Below are 22341 nucleotides of genomic sequence, written 5' to 3' on the forward strand. Positions count from 1 at the left end.
ATCTCACAGAAGTGAGGGGAAGAGGGCTTATATTTGAACTAGAGCTTCAACAAATTATTTGCAGCCATAGTGACACAGGGCTTTGAAATCATCAGATCCATTGTGCACTGTAATATGGTAGATTTAACCAGGAACTTGTTTGTTCTTTCATCTTCTCCTCAGGGAGAGAAATGCACAGTGGAATGCCTTGTATTGGGAGGGATTTAAGTTTAAGATGGGAGTTAACTATCAGCCATTATATGACAAACACTTTTGAGCAAGTCTCACATTCTGTCCAGTAGAGAGCAGCCAGTGGCATGCATGGACAGTAGCCAACACATTTAAAACTCATGCATGCACTTCAGCTTAAAGCTTTAGGCCTCTAACCAGGTAAACTCCCAATAAAGGCAAAATTCTGGCCTATGCTGTGCACACACAATATCCACTGTGAAGTGAGAGTGAATCAGACATGTATGCCTCCATCCTGCATGGAGTTACACTTACTCTTTCAAAAAGGCTTGTGATTCTGGGTGCCCAGCTTGAGACACCTTAAAAGACCTGATTTACAGAAGATGGGTTGTTCAGCAAATCTGGAAATCTGGTTCCTTTTAGGTTTGTTAATTTGGGGACCCAAAAATTGAGGCCACCAAACCCACTAATAGCTGTTAAGAGTGTAAGCTTTAGATATTCAGGTCAGAGGTATTTTTTTAGGTACCTTGATAGATAAGGTAGATCCAAGGCAGCATTTGGCCCTAAAATTCCAGCCACAATCTAGCGTGGAAGACATAACTCTACACCATGCTGTCAAGAAATTAAAATTTCATAAATTGGAACTGCTGAAATGTAAAGGGAACTGCCTCATGGTCTGTTCTGCTTTTGTCTGTCAGCGTGGAGGGAAGGAGGCTGGACCGCTTCACAAAGTGGGAGAGTATCAGTAGTGAGAAGAGGAAGGTTTGTTTGGACATTGACTTCAGAGGGTACTAAGGAATCTTCAGGAGGCCTCAGCACCTGGCAGGAGCAAGCTGTCAAATGTTTTTAAAAACTGAAATCAGAACAGGAGCAACGACTGAGCCACTGTGAAAATATTGTGAAGTTTTCCCAAGTCTTGTTTAAAGCATGTTGCTTCTCTGAGATGTGACTGTAAAAATGGCCCTGTGTGTTCCATATTTTATTGTCTTACAAGGATTTCTGTATTAAATAGGTTCAGCATCTAGGTAAAGAGATTTGGTCTTTTTCCTTACTGTGGGCCTTGCAAACTCAGCTTGGGTTTTAAAAGCCAAGCTCCATGCTCTGCATCTCATGCATCAATAGTAGAAAAGATTCTAAAGACCAAATTATGCCTTCACTTGCACTTGTCTCACAATTCTGCCCTGAAGGCATGATCCAGTGTTCATTGACATCAGTGGGAGTCTCTCCATTGGCTTTGGATCAGGTCCTTAGTGATATCCAGGCATGTTCATTGGCTTTATAGGCAGTCACACTGACACAAGCCTATGCCACTTTCTATCTCCCGTCCTCTTCGCTGTGTAAGTGGAGTGGAGCTCAATGGACCACATCCAACAGAGGAGGGTTGTGAGAAGGGCCCGGGAGCATTTACTTCCTCCCCTGGACAGCTGTCTATCTCCTTCTAAGTCACGGCTATAAAGGCGAGCTGTGTGCAGGTTTGGACGTCAAGGGCATGGCCACGGGGCAAGTGGGAATGGGGAAAGTGATGCTTCGCAGATTGCAGCCTTGCTAAGTCATTTGGGAGCTACCATACTTCATGCACCCTAAATTGGAGCATCAGAGACCCACTCTATGGCTTTTCTAAATCATGAGGGATGGTCTGTCCCTCTGGAGTGGCACCAACCTGTCTGTAACAGGAGTCAATCTAGTGGTGGCTCAGGATCAAAAATGCAGGTAGACCCCCCCATTGTGACACCCTAGAACCCCCTTATTCACCACTGTCGTTTAAGTAGGATATGTTTTGCACGAAGTATGCCTTGTGAGGTATCATTTTAAAAGTCTTGATCTGCTAGACATTCATCTCTCATTGGATTGTATGTGCTATTGTCGTATGAGAAGTACATACATATGACTATGTATGTGTTACTGAAACATGTTCTGAGGTTGAAAACACTCACAAGCAGCCTTTCAGGTACAACAGTAAAAAGGCCAAACAATGTTAATGTCTTACTAAGGAAATACACACAAGCACCAGGATTACCCCAGGAACTGCTTACAATAGAAACCTCTCAGAGATAGCACTACACAATGGGAACTGTTTGACCCAGGTCACAGCAAAAGAGCTTGCCAGCAAGTGAGAAGAAGATATAAAAGACATCATAATGGTACCTCACTCTTCCTACAACGACACACCTGGAAACACCTGAGAAAAAAAGATTGAATTGGAGGAAGTGATGGTCCCAGGCTGAAGGGATTTCTAGCCTGTGTATGAAAACCTGGGAAACCCAAGCTGCAAAGCCAAGGCAGCTTGTACCTTAACAATCTGTCAGCCTCTTTATCACTCAGGGTGGGAATTTGCTAATTCATATCCTACTTATCTGGTATGTTAAGCTCAGTTTGCAGTTTTGTTTATTTACTAGGAAATCTGCTTTGATCTGTTTGCTATCACTTATAATCACTTAAAATCTATCTTTTTGTAATTAATAAATGTATCTTATGTTTTAATCCAAACCAGTGTGCGTTTGACTAAGGGGTCTGGGGAAAAAATCTCAACTTGATTACCACAAGTGTGCATGGTCCTCTTCACATTGAGGGAGAGGCAGACGGGGTATTAAACCCATATACTGGCCAGATTTGACCAGGGCAGGACAGTACTGCTCTGGGGTCTGAGGCTGGCAGTTAAAGAGCCTGCATGTAACTGCAGCTGGGTGTGTCCCTACCTGTGTGAATGCTGGTGAAAGTGCAAGCTGGGAGGGCTTTGCAACTTGTCACAGCAGCAGAGTGTGAGAGGGATCCCAGGCTGGTGGGTCAGAGAGCTCAGTGGTACCCCAGTTCCAGGTGGCACCCTGGGGGAAGCTTCTCACACCCATAACTCCCCATGGTTACAAAATGTGCTAATTAACTGCAGACACTGCTGTTGGTCTGTTCAGTGAAAGGCGGTGGGGTGCCTTCTCTGATACTCTGCTGAGGCTGTGGAGGTGACTGCTGGAATATGTGCGTCACATCCTCTGGGCGACTAGAGCAGCTGCCTTTGCCTGAATCCCTCCCGCTAAAAGTTGACTGAAAGAGCCGCCCTTGAAAACAGCTGGTCAAAAGTTCAGATTCTGGCCTAAATGTCGAACTGCTACTAAAATCCTTGAAGCTGCTGAGCCAGGTGACCAGTGCCTCGCTGTGCCCTGTTTCCAAAGAACACCAACCACCCAGGATACCGTCTCTGGCTCTGATTTCTATAACTTCCCAGCCAGACATCCCCTTTCTTGCGTGTGCGGTGCCTCGATTTCCACAACAGCGTCGTTCACACCCGCGGTGTCTCTTGCCGAATGATTGAGGCTTTGCAGGTCCGCGGCTGACGCTTTAGCCCCGCTCAGCTCCAGGCTCCGCGGGGACGAAACACGCCGGAGAAGCCGGCCGTCTGGGCGGAAGGCGCCCCGAAGCTGGGCAGCGGGCGGGCCGGAGAGGTTGACAGCTCCCTCCCTGCCCAGCTGTGCGCCGGGGGGGGGGCAAGCAGGCGAGTCACGTGCCCCCGCAGGAGCGGGGTGTCCGTGGCGCCGGCGGAGGGAGAGAGAGAGAGAGGCCGGTCTGCAGCCGTCCCCGCCCCTTCCAGCGGCGGAGCAGAGACTGGCAGGAGAAGGAGCCAACCGGCCGGCGGAAGGGCTCCGACGCCCCTCCAATCGTGGGGAGGCTAGTCCCAGGGTAGCTCGGCGGGCTGGGTGGTGCTGCGCTGTAAGACAGTTGATATGTTTTAAAAAGGGGCGAGCGAGACCATTGGTCCCGCAGCCGCCGCGGTGAGGGGGGGGCCGCGGGGCCTCCGAAGGTGCAAGGCAAGGGCCGGCTTTCAGAATACGCCGCAGCGCTCGGTGCGTGTCGGCTGGTGAGTGCTGCCCGGGACCGGCTCTCTTCGCGTGGGTGGGCGGCTGAGGGGAGGCAGCTGTGTGCGCCGGGGCGGGGGTGGGTGTAAGACTTGGGGGAGGGGGGCAGGGAGAAAGTTTAGTGACGTGTCTGAAGAGGGAAACTAACGTATTTTGCAGGCAGGATGGCATCCCCTTGAAGATGGATGTCTGAGCCCCCCCCCCCCCCCGCTCCAACTACACACATGCTCTCTCCCCTTGTGTGGAAAAGTTTAAAGCTTGTTGTAATGGAAGCCTTGCCCTTGCATTGCTTCGTGGACAAGTGAGTGTGTCTTAAATCATGGATTGTGGGTCTGTGTGTGTCGCCTCTTGTGGATTCTAAAATAACTGGGGGGCAGAGTTGCCTTCAGGATGGGCACGCACAAGAAGAGCACGAAACTACAAACACATTGCACGTTAGTGTGCTTCTGCTCTCATCGGTTCTGTTTAAAAAAAGAAAAAAACGTAAGTCCTGCTTTGTCTGAGTGCAGGGTATTTTGTATATTTAATTCCTAGCAAATCGTCTGTTTTTTATTTTTTGAATATGTAAATAAATAGTGCTTCTCTGACACTGGAGTGCTGGGGATAACCTCCTAAGTTAAGTCTTTAGAGAAGAACGATCACCTTTTTCTGTAGAAATGAAAAACCCAGCCCTTTTGAAATCAGGTTGAAGATGTTTCTTTTTTTCTTTTAATGAACTTTCCCAGAGAGAAAGTGTTTGTGAGCTGTAGGATGATTGGCAGACAGGTAGAGATGCGCGGAGTCCCCCATATCTTTCAACTGAGATTTTTCTCCATTCGGGAGTTAAACTTTTCATGCAGTTTTAAAGACTGCTCGTTTATGTTTTGGCACCTTTTTTCTTTTGTCCATTTTTAAAAGGTCAAGCACATTGGGCCAGAGGGTATTTTCATGTCCCTAAAATTGTAGTTTCTCTGAATTTCTTATATTGTGCTTAAAATTTCCAGTGAGCTAGAATTCATGTGTATCCCAGTTGACTTGTGGTGTAAAAACAAAATATAACAGAGCAATAATTACAAATCTTCTGGGTTGTGGACAGCTGGGTTAAAGTTATTTCTAAAAAAAATCACCAGTGCGTGTGAAGGAGTAGGAGAAAATTTGTTTGTATTGTTGCTTTCTTGTGTTTGTTTCTATTAGGACATGTTTTACCTACAAAAATAAGTGATCAATGATGGCATGTGCTACTTTTCCAGACTAGTAATATTTCTGATATATGATAAGAACACAAAAGAAACTATTTTCACTGGTTTTCAGCTGTAAGGTAGCAAGTGCTCAAGATGCAGTTAAATGTTTATGCTTAGATTTATTAGCAGAAAATATACATTCTCCAACTTTGGGGTTCTGCCCAGTTTTCAGAGTGGCACCCACAAGTTACATGGGCGTGATTAATAAAAACAAAAATAATTTCAAGGACATTGTATCACTTGAGGCTCACTTATTTTATTTAACAATGTACTTGTCCAACATTGGCTTTTTGATAGGAAATTAAAATCAATGAAGTTATGTAAAACTAATGACAAATATGTATAGTTATAATATGGTCAAACAATTCCTTCCATATACAGTATATAAGAGAGATAAAGTAGATGATGTGAGAGAGTATTTCCTCCTGGGATCAACAGGGCTACAACAGCACTGCAACACACAGTATATAATCTTGTTTTTCTTTGTAGTTGAAATTTTTGGATACAGAAGCAATCCCATAGAGTGTGTGATCTAAGAACATGTGCTTTACAGAAGATGCCTTTCTCTTCCAGTATTAGATTGGACTATGGTCCATCTAATTCAATACAGTGACTTCAGCAGTGGCCAGTACCACGAGCTTGGGAATAGACAGTTAGGGAATAACTTGCCCATAGGAAAAGTTTCTTCCTACCCTGATCAGTTAGTACTTGGCTTGGACCTTGCGGCATGAGTCTTTATATCCCTCATAAATTTACCTCAGTACAACTGTGAATGTTTTTATTCAGTACTACTTATGAATCCTACTAAGATCTTGGCCTCAGTATCTTGTGGCAGCAAGCTCCAGAGATGAATCAAGCTAGGTATAAAAACATATTTCCTTTTATCTGTTTTAAATTTGATGCTTCTTAATTTCACTGTTCTACTAAAAATGATTTTTCCTCTTCTGGCATAAATCAGTTTTATTAATGGAATAGGAAAATGTCATAACTATAAACAACTTATTCTTGTAAAGAAATGGGATATTTTCCCAGAATCCTCTCTTGTCTTTAGTAAACCCTGATGAGCCATGCTTTCTGCAGTAAAACCAAAGTCCTGCATTTTCCATTTTTGGACGCATAGTATATGTATTTCCTGCCTGATCCTGAGAGGTGCCATTGTAGTCATCCACTTCTAGGAGAGTTGTGCTCATTCAGCTGCTTTCTCCTCTGTATCAGCCCCTTCATTCTTTTCACTTGGGTGATCTGTTTGATCTTAGCTTTGATTATATGACTTCAGGCATTGTTCAGTTTAATGCATCTTATCCCATTCCACCCCTAGGCTCAGTAGCCCATGAACTGTTTACATGTGTAGCTGGTCAAGGACAGTAGTTCTTTAGACACCAACTTGACATTTGATATTTGTGAAGGTTGTACGAACAGGAGTTTAACATTTTTAAAGTAGAGGTTAGCACAGCAGTACAACACACGGTTTTCTCTGTAAGCAAATATCTGTGGATATTCTTTTTCACGTGTACATGCACAATAAAAAAATACAAGTTACTCAAAAATGTGTAAAGCAATCCCTAGTATATTTGAATCATTGACTCTTAAAGCAAATAGCCTTCATTCAAAAGTTATTTCAGTGGACTGACTCCAAGGTTTAAAATAAAATCTGAGCACAGTTATAGCCTGCATTTGTATTATACCTAAATCTTGGGATTTCCTCAAGGTGTAAGGGAGGAGAGGGGAAAACTAGCAAATGGAATGAGCAGCCCAGCTATGGAAAGGAAGGTAGTTTTTAAAAAATGCTTTGTTTTAGTCTTGTCTTATAAAATAATTTAGAGCTTTATCCTGCAAGGTGCTAAGTGCCCCCTGGAAGATGCTACATGACCTCAACTTCCATGAAAACCAACATAAGTTACGGGTACCCAATGCCTCTGCTATCCACAATTCTATTCTAAGCTGCAAAGACCAGGCTACCCCATTCACCTCCTCTCCACAAGCAATATACTTACTTTCTTGAGATTGGTCTGCGATTCTACTACCCAATAACCAGGTAGCTACCCGGACCCCTCCCACTCTACGTCAGGGGCTCGTTCACCTGCACATCTACCAATGTGATATATGCCATCATGTGCCAGCAATGCCCCTCTGCCATGTACATTGGCCAAACCAGACAGTCTCTACGCAAAAGAATAAATGGACACTAATCTGACATCAGGAATCATAACATTCAGAAACCGGTAGGAGAACACTTCAACCTCTCTGGCCACTCAATAAAAGATTTAAGGGTGGCAATTTTGCAACAGAAAAGCTTCAAAAACAGATTCCTATGAGAAACTGCTGAGCTTGAATTAATATGCAAACTAGATACCATTAACCTGGGTTTGAATAGAGACTAGGAGTGGCTGGGTCATTACACATATTGAATCTATTTCCTTAAGTTAAGTATCCTCACACCTTCTTGTCAACTGTCTAAATGGGCCACCTTGATTATCACTACAAAAGTTTTTTTTCTCCCGCTGATGATAGCTCATCTTAATTAGCCTTTCACAGTTTGTATGGCAACTTCCAACTTATTTGTATGTGTATACATATATCTTATTATTATATGTTCCATTCTGTGCATCCGATGAAGTGGGCTGTAGCCCACGAAAGCTTATGCTCTAATACATTTGTTAGTCTCTAAGGTGCCACAAGTACTCCTGTTCTTTTTGCAGATACCCCAAAGTAACTCTCCTGGAAGCTGACTAGACACCCTGTGACCTAGAGGAGCTGACATACATCCATTATATTACATTTTCATTGTTAATCATTTTTAAAAATAGAAAAGAGGCCAAATTCTTAGTTGGTGTAAATCAGTGTAGTCTCACTTACTTCAATGACCCTATGTCAATTAACACTAGCTAAAGAGCAGGCCCAATAGTTTAAATACTTATAGACATGGGTATAGGATGTTATAAGGATGGTCCACACTGTGATAAGGATATAGGGACAGAGTTACAGTTGTTTTGGCTATTTTAACTCTGTATTGCCATACTTCCAAGCTTTTATATTTATGTCTAACCTTAGTTTTCAGTTTCCTGACTTTCTAAGATTAGATTTTTAAAACAGTAATGTTCTTTTAAAACGTTGGGTTTTTCCCCCCTTACATTTATTGATGTGTATTTCATCCTTAAATCCATTTTAACAGGTTTTTTCCTCTGGAAATTTCCTTCTGTTGTAAATGCTTGTTTTGAATTTTTCCCTCCCAGGACACTTTAGTTATTGATCTTCAGACATTGATGGTATTTACCTGTGCATCATCAAGTATGAATGGTGTGTAATATAAACACCACAGATGCTCCTGTTGTGAATTTTGGTCCTGTTGGAGCCCCTATATGGCTTGTAAATATTTAAAAAGCTAAATAAAGCATGATAATGCTCACTGGAGCTTAATGGTATGTACTTATGTTAAACAATCTTATAACAGAAAATTGCTTACAACCTTAGCTATGGAAAGGCTAGTGTCTTTCTATAATGAAGTAGATGGAACTTTTCTATTGTTTGTAGAAAAATTATCTGCCTCTAATTTGATTTTTGTAGAGATCATTTTTCATTAGCACTCTGTTCTGAAGTGCATAAGCCAAATTACATAATCTCGATATGAAGATATTTTGATGAGATCTTTCTGTTTTTAAAAAAAGTCTTATTCAGAGCTACAATCAACTGGATTATTCAAATATTTTTCATTCCTACAAAACTGAGGGCACTGTATGTGCTGAAGTAATTGGTTTTGTGGAATTCATGCCTTACTTCATCGCTACACTTGGAGGAAGAGATTTTTCATTCTGTTTCTCACACACCGTTTCTCTTTCACTTTAGGCAATCTCAGATTTATTTTAAAATAAATAGTTTCCAGTGGCATTTCCAGGTTAAAATTGCATAAGCGACTCCAGAACCCTTCTAATGCACTTGTTAATTAAGAACACTTTTGAAAGTGCATCTTAGTCTTGTCTGGCCACATGTGCCTTTTCTCAAGTCTAGCTCCTGTTTTGGTGTGCCCTGGAGCAATTGTCCTGTGTGACTGCTTCATATGGAAGATGGACACTGTTAAATTAACAACTATGAATGAAAATGTAAATGTCTCTTACTCTGAATTCTTACCATTTTCAAGTTAGTCAGTAACCCTGCAACCCAATGGTAGTGGTACTAATAAGTGTTCCACACATTTTTTTAAAGAGCATACATAGATAATGGGTGTTGTGTTGTAGATGTATATGTATAGTCATATTACTGAAAAATGTACACGTGGGTTCACAGAATTTTAAGTTCATCGAGTGATGGTCCCTGTGTGCAATTCCATATGCATGTTATGCACCCAAGTCTGGAAATTCTTCAAAGCAGTGTCCTTTGACCCACACATGTGCAGTCGTTTCCTTCATGCTCCTGACTGAGGGCATAAGAGGCAGTGCAGGTCAACACCTCTCCAGTTCCTTTTTACTGCTTCGTGGCCTGAGTAGGAATTGTCCTTCACTCCATGCATAATTTGTAAAGTAAAATTTTTGTAAATAGTTTTATATCTTAGCTTAGTAGTTGTAGTTAGTCAATTAGTATAGGATAGTTCCCTTCCCCTTCCCTGCCATCGGAAAATCCTCCCCGCCCTGGAACTATGCCCAGAGTCCCAAGATGCAAGAATGTCTCCTGTCCTTGCTCCTTCTCCATCACTGATGAGCATCAATGGTGCCTATACTAACAGAGTGAGGCACATATCTCTGAAAAGTGCAGAATCTGTCTATTCTTTCCACCCAGAACTAGAGAGGCTCAAGAGCGCTAACTAAAAAAAGTTGCTATGAGCCCCCACTCTGACGTGGGCCAGGAGACCTTGTTCCCCCGTACACTGGCCTCAACTGACCAGCCATGCCCCTCCAAGCACAAGCCTTGGAGCGGAGCCTTTACCACCAAAGCCCAAGGACTCCTACTACAAGGCTCCCCATGAGAGTAAGAGGTACTCTAATAGGTGCAGGGACAGATCCCCACAGAGGACTGTCCAGAAGAAATGCGTTTCCTCCCTGAGTTGTCACATATTGTACCCATAGAACCAGCTCTGCTGAAGAGCCCCAGGCTGGAGGGCAAGGCATGGGGGAAAAAAGGGGATCTGCTAATTCTGGTGGTGACTGCAGTACCAAAGCAGAAAGACAGACGTTTGCCAGTCCCATCTATGAATGCAGATCTGGACTCCTCATCGGTGCCACCTCATTCATCCAAAAACTGTTTGGCTGTGACAAACAAGCTGCATCCTTCATCTCTGCTGGAACTCCCTGGACTTGGGGCTGTATGGAGACCTTTGTAGCACCGGGGGATGTATTCCTCCCCTACTTGCAATCTCCACTCCTTTCAGGCCCTTCCCTCCTGAGGGACTTCCTTAGTCTGGAGGAGGAATCGTTACTGGTTTCTCAGGAACAGTTCCATCTCCACTCATCGGGCAGGAGCACCCTGGTACCAGCAGTACCCCTGCTACCGATGGAACCATCCTTTGGAATCTGAGGAGTCAGAAGAAATAGTTGCACCAGTATCTCTGCAAAGGCACAGGAACCCTGACAGACAGTTCAGAGGCTGTACTTACCATCTCTCCAGATATGACCCCCAGACATGAACAGCAGGTACTGATTCCCTTAGGATCACGATGACCAATGGACCCTTCCTCCTGGCGTTATCGGGGCCTTTGGAGCTCATATGGCAGGCACGCAGACCCCTCTCAGGAGTCATACTGCTCTTTCTCTTCTCACAAGCCAGTTCCATAGGTGTACGAGGAAGAAGAGCGAGAACCAGTTCTGCCAGTAGTAACGGTTCCAGTAGGGGCTTTCTCATAATCTTTGGATGATACCATCACTCCTTCATTGTGTTCTTCACTGGAAGATCAGCATCAGTATCAGGAGCTGTTCCAAAGGGTTGCTAATGATCTACACATCCATTAGAAGAGGTCCAGAACCTTCAACACCGGCTCTTGGACATTTTGCAGCCACAGGGACTGACTGGCGTGGCCCCTTCCAATTCATAAGGCCACATTAAAACCAGCCAGAGTGGTTTGGCACAAACCAGCATCTTGTGCCCGTACAGCAAAAAGACGTTGTTTTGTTCCTGCCAAAGAAGCTGACTTCTTGTTTTCCCATCCTGCTCCTAATTCGCTGGTGGTACTGGCAGCTATGGAAAGAGCTCATGTGATTTCAGCACCTACGTCAGGATCGTGGCCTTTAGAGACAAACTTCACGTGGAAGACCGAGTCCAATGCAGTCCTTTCTGGATGAGGGGAGCTTAGTAGCTTAGGTGGCTCTCCAGGCTGCCATAGATGCTGCAGATACGGCATCCAGAAGTGAAGGGACTCATGGCTCTGGTTGTCGGGCTTTCCTAGAGAGGTCCAAAACACCATCCAACACCTTCCCTTTGAGTTCAATCTTCTTAATGAAAAGACAGATGAATCCTTGCATTCTCTGAAGGACTCGAGCCACTCTGTGATCTCAGGGGATTTATGCTCTAGTCCCTAGAAGGAAACACCAGAGAGAGTCCTTTTAGACTATAACCACCCCACTTCACACTCTCCATATTACCAGTGTTAAGGTGACCAGATAGCAAGTGTGAAAAATCGGGATGAGGGTGAGGAAATAATAGGCACCTATATAAGACAAAGCCCTGAATATTGGGACTGTCACTATAAAATCGGAACATACTGGTCACCCTAACCAGCGTCCACTTGAGCCTCCATATAAATGACCGAGGATTCAGAGGTCCTGTTTCTGGGCTCCCTCTACTGCCACAGCTTCTCCTTATTCCCAACTACAGGCCAAGGGCCACTTTTGACATGCTGATTGAAACCCGTGTGCCACCATTGTTGCCACCTACTTTCTTTCCTGTCATCTTTGGAGGCTGTCTTACTTTCTTCACCCAGCTGGAACAAGATCACCAAAGACAGTTGGATCCTGGAGATTATCCATCAGGGCTACTCCATAGAGTTTTTTCCTTTCCTCCTCACAAACCACCTTCCCTATCCCCCTTAGGGTACCACTCTCATCAATTGTTCAACAGGAAATTGAATCCTTTTAAAGCCAGAGGTGATAGAATGCATCCCGCCTCAGTACCAAGGGAGAAGGATCTACTCCTCATATTTCCAGATTCCAAAAAACACTGAGGGTGGAGACCCATCCTGACCTATGCAACTCAACATCTTTATTCAAAAGCTGAAATTCAGGACAATTATGGTGGCATCTATAGTCTCCTTCCTTCAGGAGGCAATATGGTTCATGGCTCTTGACATCACAAATTCATATTTCCACATAAATATTCACCCATCTCACAGGGCTTCGTGCTTGGACACAAGCACTACTAGTTTTGCATGCTCCCTTGGGCTTGCCATGGCACCCAGAGTTTTAATAAAATTTTTCACTGTGGTAGCAGCCAAGATATGACACAGATTCTTTCTTGTATACCTCTATTACTAGCTAAATGGTAAACATATACCTAAATTCTTAAAGTATAGGCCTTTACAGGCAGGCCTGAATATCTATATCCTAACAGTAGGCCAATCTTTTCAAGAAGTTATGTCAGCAACTTGATCTCTTCAGCTCCTTCTTGTTACCTTAGCCATTTGCATAAAAGAAGAAAAGTCTGCTTTGTCACCATAATTTTTATAGGAGCACAGCTGGACTCAGTCTCTGTGAGAGCATTTCTCCCTGAAGACCGGTTTTACATAATGAGCAACCTGATCTCTTGTGCCACCCACAAATTGCAAACTACAGTGTGCTGATGTCTTTCTCTGTTAGGCCACGTGCCCCATGTGACTCCACTTGCGGTGTCTTCAAGCTTGGCTCCACTCAACATACCAACCAAATAGAGATCGTATTGACTCCTCGTTGTTTTTGGGAACAGTGATGGAGTCCGATGGCACCTTAAAGACTAACATTTATTTGGGCATAAGCTTTTGTGGGTACAAAACCTACTTCAGATGCATGGAGTGAAAATTACAGATACAGGCGCAAATATACTGACACATGAAGAGAAGGGAGTTACCTTACAAGTGGAGAACCAGTGCTGACAGGACCAATTCAATCAGGGTGGATGTGGTCCACTTCTAATAATTGATGAGGAGGTGATGAACATGACTGCCCCTCTGATATTGTTCCCAAAAGAGTTCTCATCTTCCATGGTTGGTGGTCCAACCCAAACAGTCATGGAGGGGACTCCCTTCAGCCCCCTCATATCAAGGGCCACCATTCTGACAGATACCTCCCTTATAGCATGGGGTGCTCATATGGACTACCACATTGCTCAGGGTACCTGGACCCCAAGAGAGGCCAGGCTACACATAAAACTTACTGGAACTGAAAGAGGTCCACCTTGTGTGCAAGGCCTTCCTTCCCCTCATATGCTCACTCCATGTACAGATGTCACAGTATAACTACAGTGGTCCATATAAACAAACAGAGGAACGAGATCTTGTCCCCTCTGCCTGGAAGCAGTCAGACTTTGGAACTTGTGTATCAGATGCCACATTATGATACAGGCTGTGTACCTTCTGGGTGTTCACAACTCATTAGCAGACAAGTTTTGCAGAAGCTTCCCTGCAGACCACAGTTCTAACCAATGTAGTTGCACAATGGGGAACTCTGCTATGGGATCGCTTTGCATCGCAGATGATCAGAAACCTTCCCACGTGTTGCTCTAGGGGAGCCCAAGACTGCAGTTTTCAATATGATGCTTTCCTGGATGGATGACCTCAGATACCCCTTTCCCTACATCCCCTTATTACAACAAGTTGTACAGAAGATCTGTTGTGACAGAGCTCCTATCCTTCTCCTAGCAACCTACTGGTCCAGACAGTTCTGGTTCACGGAACTCCTAACGATGTCCGCACACCCACCTATCAGGATCTGCCCATTTCAGGATCCCCTAACCCAGGATTGGAAAATCAAGCAACTCCCAGCCTGGGTTTTGGATGGGCATCCAGCTGTGTGATGTTCCCCTTGTGTTATCTGGACCAGTGATCTGCTAGGTCACTCCAATCCTTCACTCTAGGAGCCAGCCTTACCCTGCTCTGCTGTGAGAACCACCACTCCTGGGTTGTTCACGCACAGCCTCTAGCATGTAAGCTGCTCCCAGCTACTTGCAAGCGAATGACACTAGCCAATGCCTCCGGTCCCAGACACAACCCTGGGAACCTCTATCTTGTAGTGTCCCGTTATGCCCGCTGGATGCTGCACGCTTTTATGAGTTTGTCAATTTAACAAAGAAATTTGATATGTCAGGCATGTTATCCCAAGGGGAGTCTGACACGTTTCAAACCAAACATACTAACTATGAAAGATAGATTTTTTAAGTGATTATAAATCAAAGCATAACAAGTCAGATTTGGTCAAATGAAACAAAAGCAAAATGCATTCTAAGCTGATCTTTACACTTCCAGTGCCCTTACAAACTTAGATGCTTCTCACCACAAGCTGGCTGGTTGCTCTTCAGCCAGGCTCTCCCCTTTGATCAGCGCTTCAGTTGCTTGGTGGTGATGTCTGTAGATGGAGGTGGAAGAGAGAGGAAGAGCATGGTAAACATCTCTCCCTTTTATCATGTTCTTTCTTCCCTCCTGGCTTTGCCACCCACCCCCCTTTTCTGAGTCAGGTGAGCATTACTGCATCTTAGTCCCAAACTGACCAAAGGAAGTTGGGTGACTCTCTCTTGAGTCCAACAGATCCTTTGTTGATGCCTAGGCCAGTGTCCTTTGTTCTTATGAGGCTGGGCTGGGTTTGTCCCATACGTGCCCCGATGAGGTGTGAACTGCCTCTCTGCTCTTGGAGAATTTTTGCCTGGGCTTGTTTAAAGCCATGAGAACACATTTTCAGACTCATAACTATATACAAGAAATTACAACCTATAACATTACGGTAACAGCCATTACTATAATAACAATGTTCAGTACATCGTGAGCCTTCTGAAGACACTTGACATGACAAACTTTGCATTGGATACCACACAGTCATTTTACAAGGATGAATATGGGGGTGCTGGGTGTCCCCCCGAGGTACAGAGCATCACAAGGTGTCATTAGAAGAGATTTTGGAACAAATTGATAAATTAAACAGTAATAAGTCACCAGGACCAGATGGTATTCACCCAAGAGTTCTGAAGGAACTCAAATGTGAAATTGTAAAACTACTAGTCTGTAACCTATTATTTAAATGAGCTTCTGTACCAAATGACTGGAGGATAGCTAATGTGATGCTAATTTCTAAAAAGGGCTCCTGAGGTGATCCTGGCAATTACTGTATTGGGCAGACTGGTTGAAACTATAGTCAAGAACAAAACTGTCAGACACAGATGAACGTAATTTGTTGGGGGAAGCATCAACATGGTTGTTGTAAAGGGAAATCATGCCCCACCCATCTGCTAGAATTCTTTGAGGGGGTCAATAATCATGAGGGCAAGGGGTATCCAGTACCTTTGGTTTGACCCAGTATAGCCATTCTTATCAGAAATAGAATGCGTATGCTCTTCCCCTGCCTAGGAAATCCTTAACCAAAGTAGAAAAGATTCTACCGGAGCATGTTACTGGGCTAAATGACACTGCCTTGACACATTGCCAACAACATTTGCTTGATTCTGCGGGCATTCCAGTTATCCTAGACTATCTTGTCTCCTTAAAGACCTCTGGTCTGGCCCTTCACTGGCGTGCACCTAGCAGCGGTTTGTGCCTTCCTCCCTCTGTTGAAAGGGCGTTTTGTCTTTAACACTCCTGGCTACTGTGCAATTTATTAAGGACTTGATCAGGACATTTCCACCCATCATTAAGGTCCCTTTGAGGTGTAGGTTTAACCTTGTTCTGTCAACACTCACATGTCCACCCTTAGAACCTATGGCAACATGTGCTATGACCCACTCATCTATAAAAGTGGCATTATTAGTAAGGATATAATATGTTAACCGATTAACCAATAAGCCACAGGTCCTGGCTGCCCCCCCCCACCCCTGAGGTCTTGGCTGCCGGCCCTGGGCTCTGCGCGGGGCTGGCAGCGGGATCCCAGGCGCCTAGGGAGGCAGTGGAGCCTAATGGTTAAATGTTTAACCAGTAAAATTTTAATAGTTTAAATGTTTACTTTTTAAAAATGTTATTTACATCCCTAGTTCTTAGTGGCCATTGCTTTGGCCAGAAGGGTGAATGAGCTAGGAGCCATGATGACAGACATTTTTACAGTATTCCACAAAGAGAATGTCTCCCCTAGGTTACATCCCAAATTCCTCCTCAGGATTGTTTGAGGTTACACTTGCCTCTGTTTCTGCCGAAACCCCATGCTTCTTCTGAAGACAAGAAACTTCATTCCGTTGGTGTCAGGTGCATTCTACGTGCAAAGAGCCAAACCCATTAAAAAAAATCTGAGACTCCTTGTTGCTGTAGCAGAAAGAGTGCATGGGCAAGCCATATCCTCACAGAGATTTCTTAGTGGCTTTTGGGATGCATCTTAGAGTGCTACAAAATAGAAAAAATTCCTCCTCCTTGGGGATTTTACAGCTTACTTCACACACACACACACACACACACACACACAAATGGCCTTCATGACATCCTTTTAGGACGTTCCACTGCAGGACATTTGCAGAGCAGCAACTTGGAGCTCTGTCCACATGTTTGAGACACACTATGCTCTAACTTGAGCTACAATGGCAGATGTAACCTTAGGAATGGCAGTACTACAAGCATTTCTGCTACCAGGTTCCTCGCACCCATCTCTAGTCTGAACACTGCTTGCCAGTCACCCACATGTGGAATATACATAAGCACCGTTACTCGAAGAAGAAATGGAGACTCCTTACTGTAACTAGATGTTTTTTGAGATGTGTGGTCCATATCCACATTTCGCTACCCACCCTTCTTTCCCTCTGCTTTGGATCCTGTTGGATTGCAGTAAGAAGAGCAACAGGAGAAACGTTGACCCACATTGCCTCTTATACCCACAGTTGAGAGCGCAAAGGAAGCTACTGCACATGTATGAGTCAACAGACACTGCTTTGAACAATATCTGGACTCAAGTGCATGGAGCGCACGGACCCATGTGTGAATACAGATAGGGACTGCACATCTCAAAGAACTTCCAGTTATAGTAAGTAATCCCTATTTTGTTACCAAACCCCCAGGTATATTTGTTTTCCTGATGCTTGTCAATTAATAAGGTTTGTGCTAGATATACAGCACATTTTAATAAGATCAAAGTTATGGATGCAGTATAGGGTTTCTCAAATTTTTCTTAGTGTGGACCTCGTATAGACATAGAAATTGTCATATGGATGTCGTCTTCTCCTATTCACAGAACATCCCTGTTGTAACTTTCATAGAAAATTAATATTGAGAAAGTGCTTACTGTATCCTAACTGTATGTTAATGTAATTTAGAGGGTGTAAAATGGAGGAAAGCCATCTTTTCGTGGACCACCAGCAAATGTCTGGAAAACCACCAGTGGTTTCCAGATCACAGCTTGAGAATCACTAATATAATGTACAGACATATTGTGGTAATTATGTTCTTCATACATGATGAGGAAGGGAGATGCATTAGTCAGTTTAGGGCAAAATTCCCTTCTCAGATCTATATAATGGATCAGGACTCTAATATTCTGCTCCAGGGATATTGGTAGGAAGCTCCTGTCCTGAGGAAGAGCAGAATCTTGGGGTCAAGATCTGTCGTGTGTCTCTGAGAGGAGAATTTTGCCCTTAATGTCTATCCAGAATTAAACCAATTATACATTTTCTTATAAGAAGGAATCTTGACATGATTAGAAGTAAAAGACTTAGTGAATGGTATTTTTGAACCTCAGGATTAGTAAGCATGACTAGTATTTTTATTTATTTTTTATTTTTTATTAAAGAACATGAATGATGCTAAGTGGGGAAATGCAAAATGTTTTTGCTGACTTTCTCAGTCCCAAATAAGAACATGGATTCATTTTTTTTCTTAATTGCATGAATCAGCAAAAGTGTGGGAAGCAATGCATAACTGCATAATGTTGATTCATGTCCTACACATTAGCTGCTCAATCATGAAAAGTTAAGCTGAATGTCATGTGCGTGGGCAAATAGTTAACCAGACCAAAAGAAATTTGTTCTGTTGAAGTGGTAGTGAATAGGAGTCCTATTTTTGGAAAATCTGCTTCAGTGACTTACTGTATTGTACAGTACTTGTTACTTGGAACTAAACTCTGAATGTGTGCTATTTGGTTCCAAGTTCAAGATTAAACTTTCGCCCTGGTTTCTATTCTCTACTCTTTTGGAAAGACTGTTCAAAGAATAAAAAAGTTAAGTTGAAACTTTCTAGTTAAGAAAATAGACTATAAACATTCTCTGATGTTACCATATTTTCTTTCATCCTTCACTTATCTAATTAAACGTGGATAATGCATCCATAGATCTCAATATGCGTTACAAGGGAGGATAAACATTATCATCTCATTTACAGATAAGGAAATAAGGCAAAGGAATGAAACAAGCTGTTGACCTAGCCCAAGGTATAACATGGATGTCTCTCTCTCTCATAGGCCAGACTTAATTGTGAGCTTTCAACTTTGTAGTTTACATACTTTTTTTGGGTGCTCAATTTCTCAACCTTAATATTACAGGAAAGCAAATTTTTTGCATTTACTTTTATATTTTATATAATTGTTCTTGATGCAAACCAGTTGGTCAAACAACCTGTGGTTCAAATAAAATCCTATTGGCATTGGTGACACTACTTTTAAGAATCGAATAATAGATGTCAGATATGTAAAAGACTCTACCCAATCACTGGGTCCATCCAGTGATGAGCTGCCAGAATCTTAACAACCGGTTACCTATAAAAAGTTCTGATGTAAGGGATGTGCCTCTGTCCTGCCCCCTTGCCCTCCCCAGACCTGTTCTCCATCCCAGGTGCCTGCTGGTGGAGCAGGAGTCCTGCAGCCCTTCCTTCAGTGGGTCGCTCCCGGCATGTGGGGCGGCGGCTTCCTGCAGGCAGCCGTCGGCCCGACTCCCCACCGCGGGATGTGAGTGCCCCCAAGCGGTGGAGGCTGGACAGCCCCACAGCTCAGGAGTGGGAGAGACTGGGGCGGGGCTCACCCCAGCATGCCCAAGGCAGCCCCCAGCCATGGCACCAGCTGGTGCTGCCCGGCTCCTGGGGCAGAGGAGGCTGCTGCTGCTGCCAGGGGCCTGGCACCCCAGCCCTACGCGGCTCCCAGTCACATGGTGCCTGATCTCCCTGCCCAGCGCAGCCGGTCGCGCTTCCTGGGCCGGGCAGGAAGCAGCATGGAGCTCGGCTAGCATCGGATCAGCCTCAGCGCGCAGGGCCCTGGAGTGGCTGCCCGGATGGCGGCTCAGTGTAGGTACCAGCTGCAGCGTGGCCCCTGCCCTGAGACAGGACGTGGGGCTCCGCAGCCCTTCCATAGCCCCGCGCCCCCCAAATGGTACTGCTCCATGCACCCTCCTCTAGCACCGAGCCCATTCTCCAATGAGGGCTGGCTCTAGGATTTTTGCCGCCCCAAGCAAAAAAAATTTTGGCCACCCCTGCTTTCTTTCGTGTCCCCCCCAGCTCCGCCCCTTCCCAAACCCTTCCCCAAATCCCCGGCCCTGCCTCCTCCCCCGGGCGTGCCGCATTTCCCCGCCGCATTGCTTCCTACGGCTCCCCCCCTGCAACCTCTTGCCCTAGCTCACCTCCGCTACACCTGCTTCCCTGAACATGCCGCTGCTCCGCTTCTCCTCCTCCCTCTCAGGCAAGGGGGAGGCAGCTCATTCAGGGCAGCAGGTGGAGCGGAGGTGAGCAAGAGTGGGCGGGGAGCACAGGAACTAACGGGGGGGGGGGGTAGAGGAACCGCTCCCTGCCCCAGCTCGCCTCTGCTCCACCGCCGCCTCCCCCGTGCGCGCTGTCGCTCGGCTTCTTCCCCCTCTCTCCCAGGCTTGCCGTGCCAAACAGGTGTTTGGCGTGCAGTAAGCCTGGGAGGGAGTGAGGAGAAGCAGAGTGGCGGCGGCATGCTCAGGGAAGCAGGCGAAGTGGAGGCGAGCTGGGGCAGCGGAAGCACATTTCTAGGGGCGTCATGGCCGACGCCAGAATGCCACCCCTAGAAATGTGCCACCCCAAGCACCTGCTTGTTTTGCTGGTGCCTAGAGCTGGCCCTGTCTCCAACAGCCCCCTTCTATAACACTGAGCCCTACACCATGCACCTGTCTAGCGCTGCGTGTTGGGGCCCCCTTGGCCTGGGGGGCTGCCCTAGCCACGGCCCAGCCTGGCTGGGACTTTCTGGGGCGGCGACTGCCTAGCCAACCCACCCCCCCATCCCGTGACCGCCTCTTCTCCCCTCCCCCCCAAACCTGGGAGCTCAGGGAGCCCTAACAACCGGTTCTAAAACTGCTTCTAAATTTAACAACTGGTTCACGGGAACCAGCTCCAGCGCACCACTGGGTCCATCTGCATGTAAATTAAGAAGTGAAGATTGTTGGTATCGGGGTTAGGAGCAGAAGTCCCAATATTTTAAAATAATATTTGTAAAGCTTTTTGAAGATGCAGTATACTGTATGCTAGTATTTCCTTTTTGTGTTCTTCCTTGCTTTAGTTACAGTAGAAAAACAATGTCTGCATTGCTACAATATTTCTGATTTGTTTGGATAACATTTCAATATTACAGATAATTGAGTGAATGCAATTATTGATAGTTTTCTGGATTCCACATTCCAATCCTGTTTGTAGGACTAAGTTGCAAAAGCACTTCCCTGTTTACTTCAGATTCTTTGTTAGAGCTATGGAGAATGAGAGATTTTATTGATTATGTTCTTAGTGACCTGTGTTGTTGTTGTTTTTTGTTTTTCTTTAAATGAGGCTGCTGAAAATATTGAAGAACTATGTAATTTTTCAGATGTAGTCAACATTACTTTTCCTGACAGGAAACAAGACCATTCATTTTTCCAAAGGCGATTAGATCCAAAAGAACTGTAAATATTTACATTAACTGCCTCAGTTGGATCCTGATCTGCTAAAATCAATGGGAGTAGAATTAGGACTTTGGTGACTCACATTGACTTGAGTGGGAGGTTGGAGCAAACCCTTCCTTATTTTCCTTTTGTTTTAAAAAAAATAAGTAAATTTCATGTATTGCATCCATACGCTTTTTTTTTTTTTTTTTCATTTTGTTTTATTCTGGAAGCCTAAGTTAATTCTGGAGTCACTGGGTGATTTGCTGGGGAAGTAGAATTGTTCTCAAAACAGAACTTTTTCTTTCTCTCACAGCAATCACAAGTCACTTGTGAAAGAACAGAAAAAGCTAGTGTTAATTTTGGTTCTGATGTGGTTTTTATACTAATAAAAATAAGTTTTGACTTATGTCATTTTAATATGTATGCAGTCAAATAGTGTATAGATCCACATTGTGATTGGAATGTTTTGTGTGGTGTGAAGCATTTTTCTGACCTAATTAAGAATGAAAATCTTTACAAGAACAATTTAGTTACTTTGGTACTTTGACGTCAAAGTATTGAGAGCAAGAGCATTTGGAGGATGAAAAACATTGAATACATTTGGAAAATAATCTATATTTTTCCAAATAGTTATTTTCATTTGAAAGAGACATATAAAGTTATTGACTCTTCCTCATGAGTTAAGTCTTTAGACTTCTCTTTCAGTTTCCAGCCAAACTGAGAATAACTAGATAAAAGAGAAGATTTCTTGTATTATTATTTACTATCTGTATTGAGGTAACACCTAGAAGTCCCATGTTCCTTATTGCGCTAAGCTCTGTAGAAGCAGAGGGGGGAAAAAACCATGGTTCCTGCATACAAGAGCTTCTGATCTAATTTTGCTCTTTTTTACCTTCCATGGTGCCAAGAGTCTTTTTTTCTCTTTGTTTCGGTTAGGCAGATAAATAGATATCTGTGCTATTTTAAATACTAATATGGTCACCATCAGCTCACAATCTTTAATAGAGTTATCCTCATGACACCCAATTCTGTCAAGTCCTAGGTCAGTGCCTTAACCTTTGGACCATCCTCTCTCCTCGGGTAGAAAGTAGAGAATGAAATAGGGGTGGGGGACAATGGTAACCTGGATGACTTGATTAGTTTTTTTTTTTTCTGGAACGTGAATTCTACTTATTTAGGGT

At 44.2% G+C, this 22341-nt stretch overlaps 1 protein-coding gene across 9 annotated transcripts in view; it reads left to right on the plus strand.

The window, feature by feature from the left end:
* The first annotated feature begins 3779 nt into the window (after window positions 1-3779).
* Window positions 3780-22341, plus strand: part of ARHGEF10 (Rho guanine nucleotide exchange factor 10) — a 182391-nt gene continuing 163829 nt past the window's right edge. For 4 of the 9 annotated variants that reach the window (XM_073336205.1, XM_073336212.1, XM_073336211.1 and 1 more), the window contains exons 1-2: window positions 3780-4015; window positions 17189-17331. In XM_073336205.1, the coding sequence (XP_073192306.1) occupies window positions 17265-17331 (67 nt within the window). In that variant the 5' untranslated portion in view covers window positions 3780-4015; window positions 17189-17264. Of the gene's footprint in view, window positions 4016-4321; window positions 4497-17188; window positions 17332-22341 lie in introns of those variants that run through there. The other 5 variants (XM_073336207.1, XM_073336210.1, XM_073336214.1 and 2 more) reach the window with 3 other exon arrangements.

Source organism: Lepidochelys kempii, chromosome 3 (assembly GCF_965140265.1).
Source record: "Lepidochelys kempii isolate rLepKem1 chromosome 3, rLepKem1.hap2, whole genome shotgun sequence".
Lineage (NCBI taxonomy): Eukaryota > Metazoa > Chordata > Testudines > Cheloniidae > Lepidochelys > Lepidochelys kempii.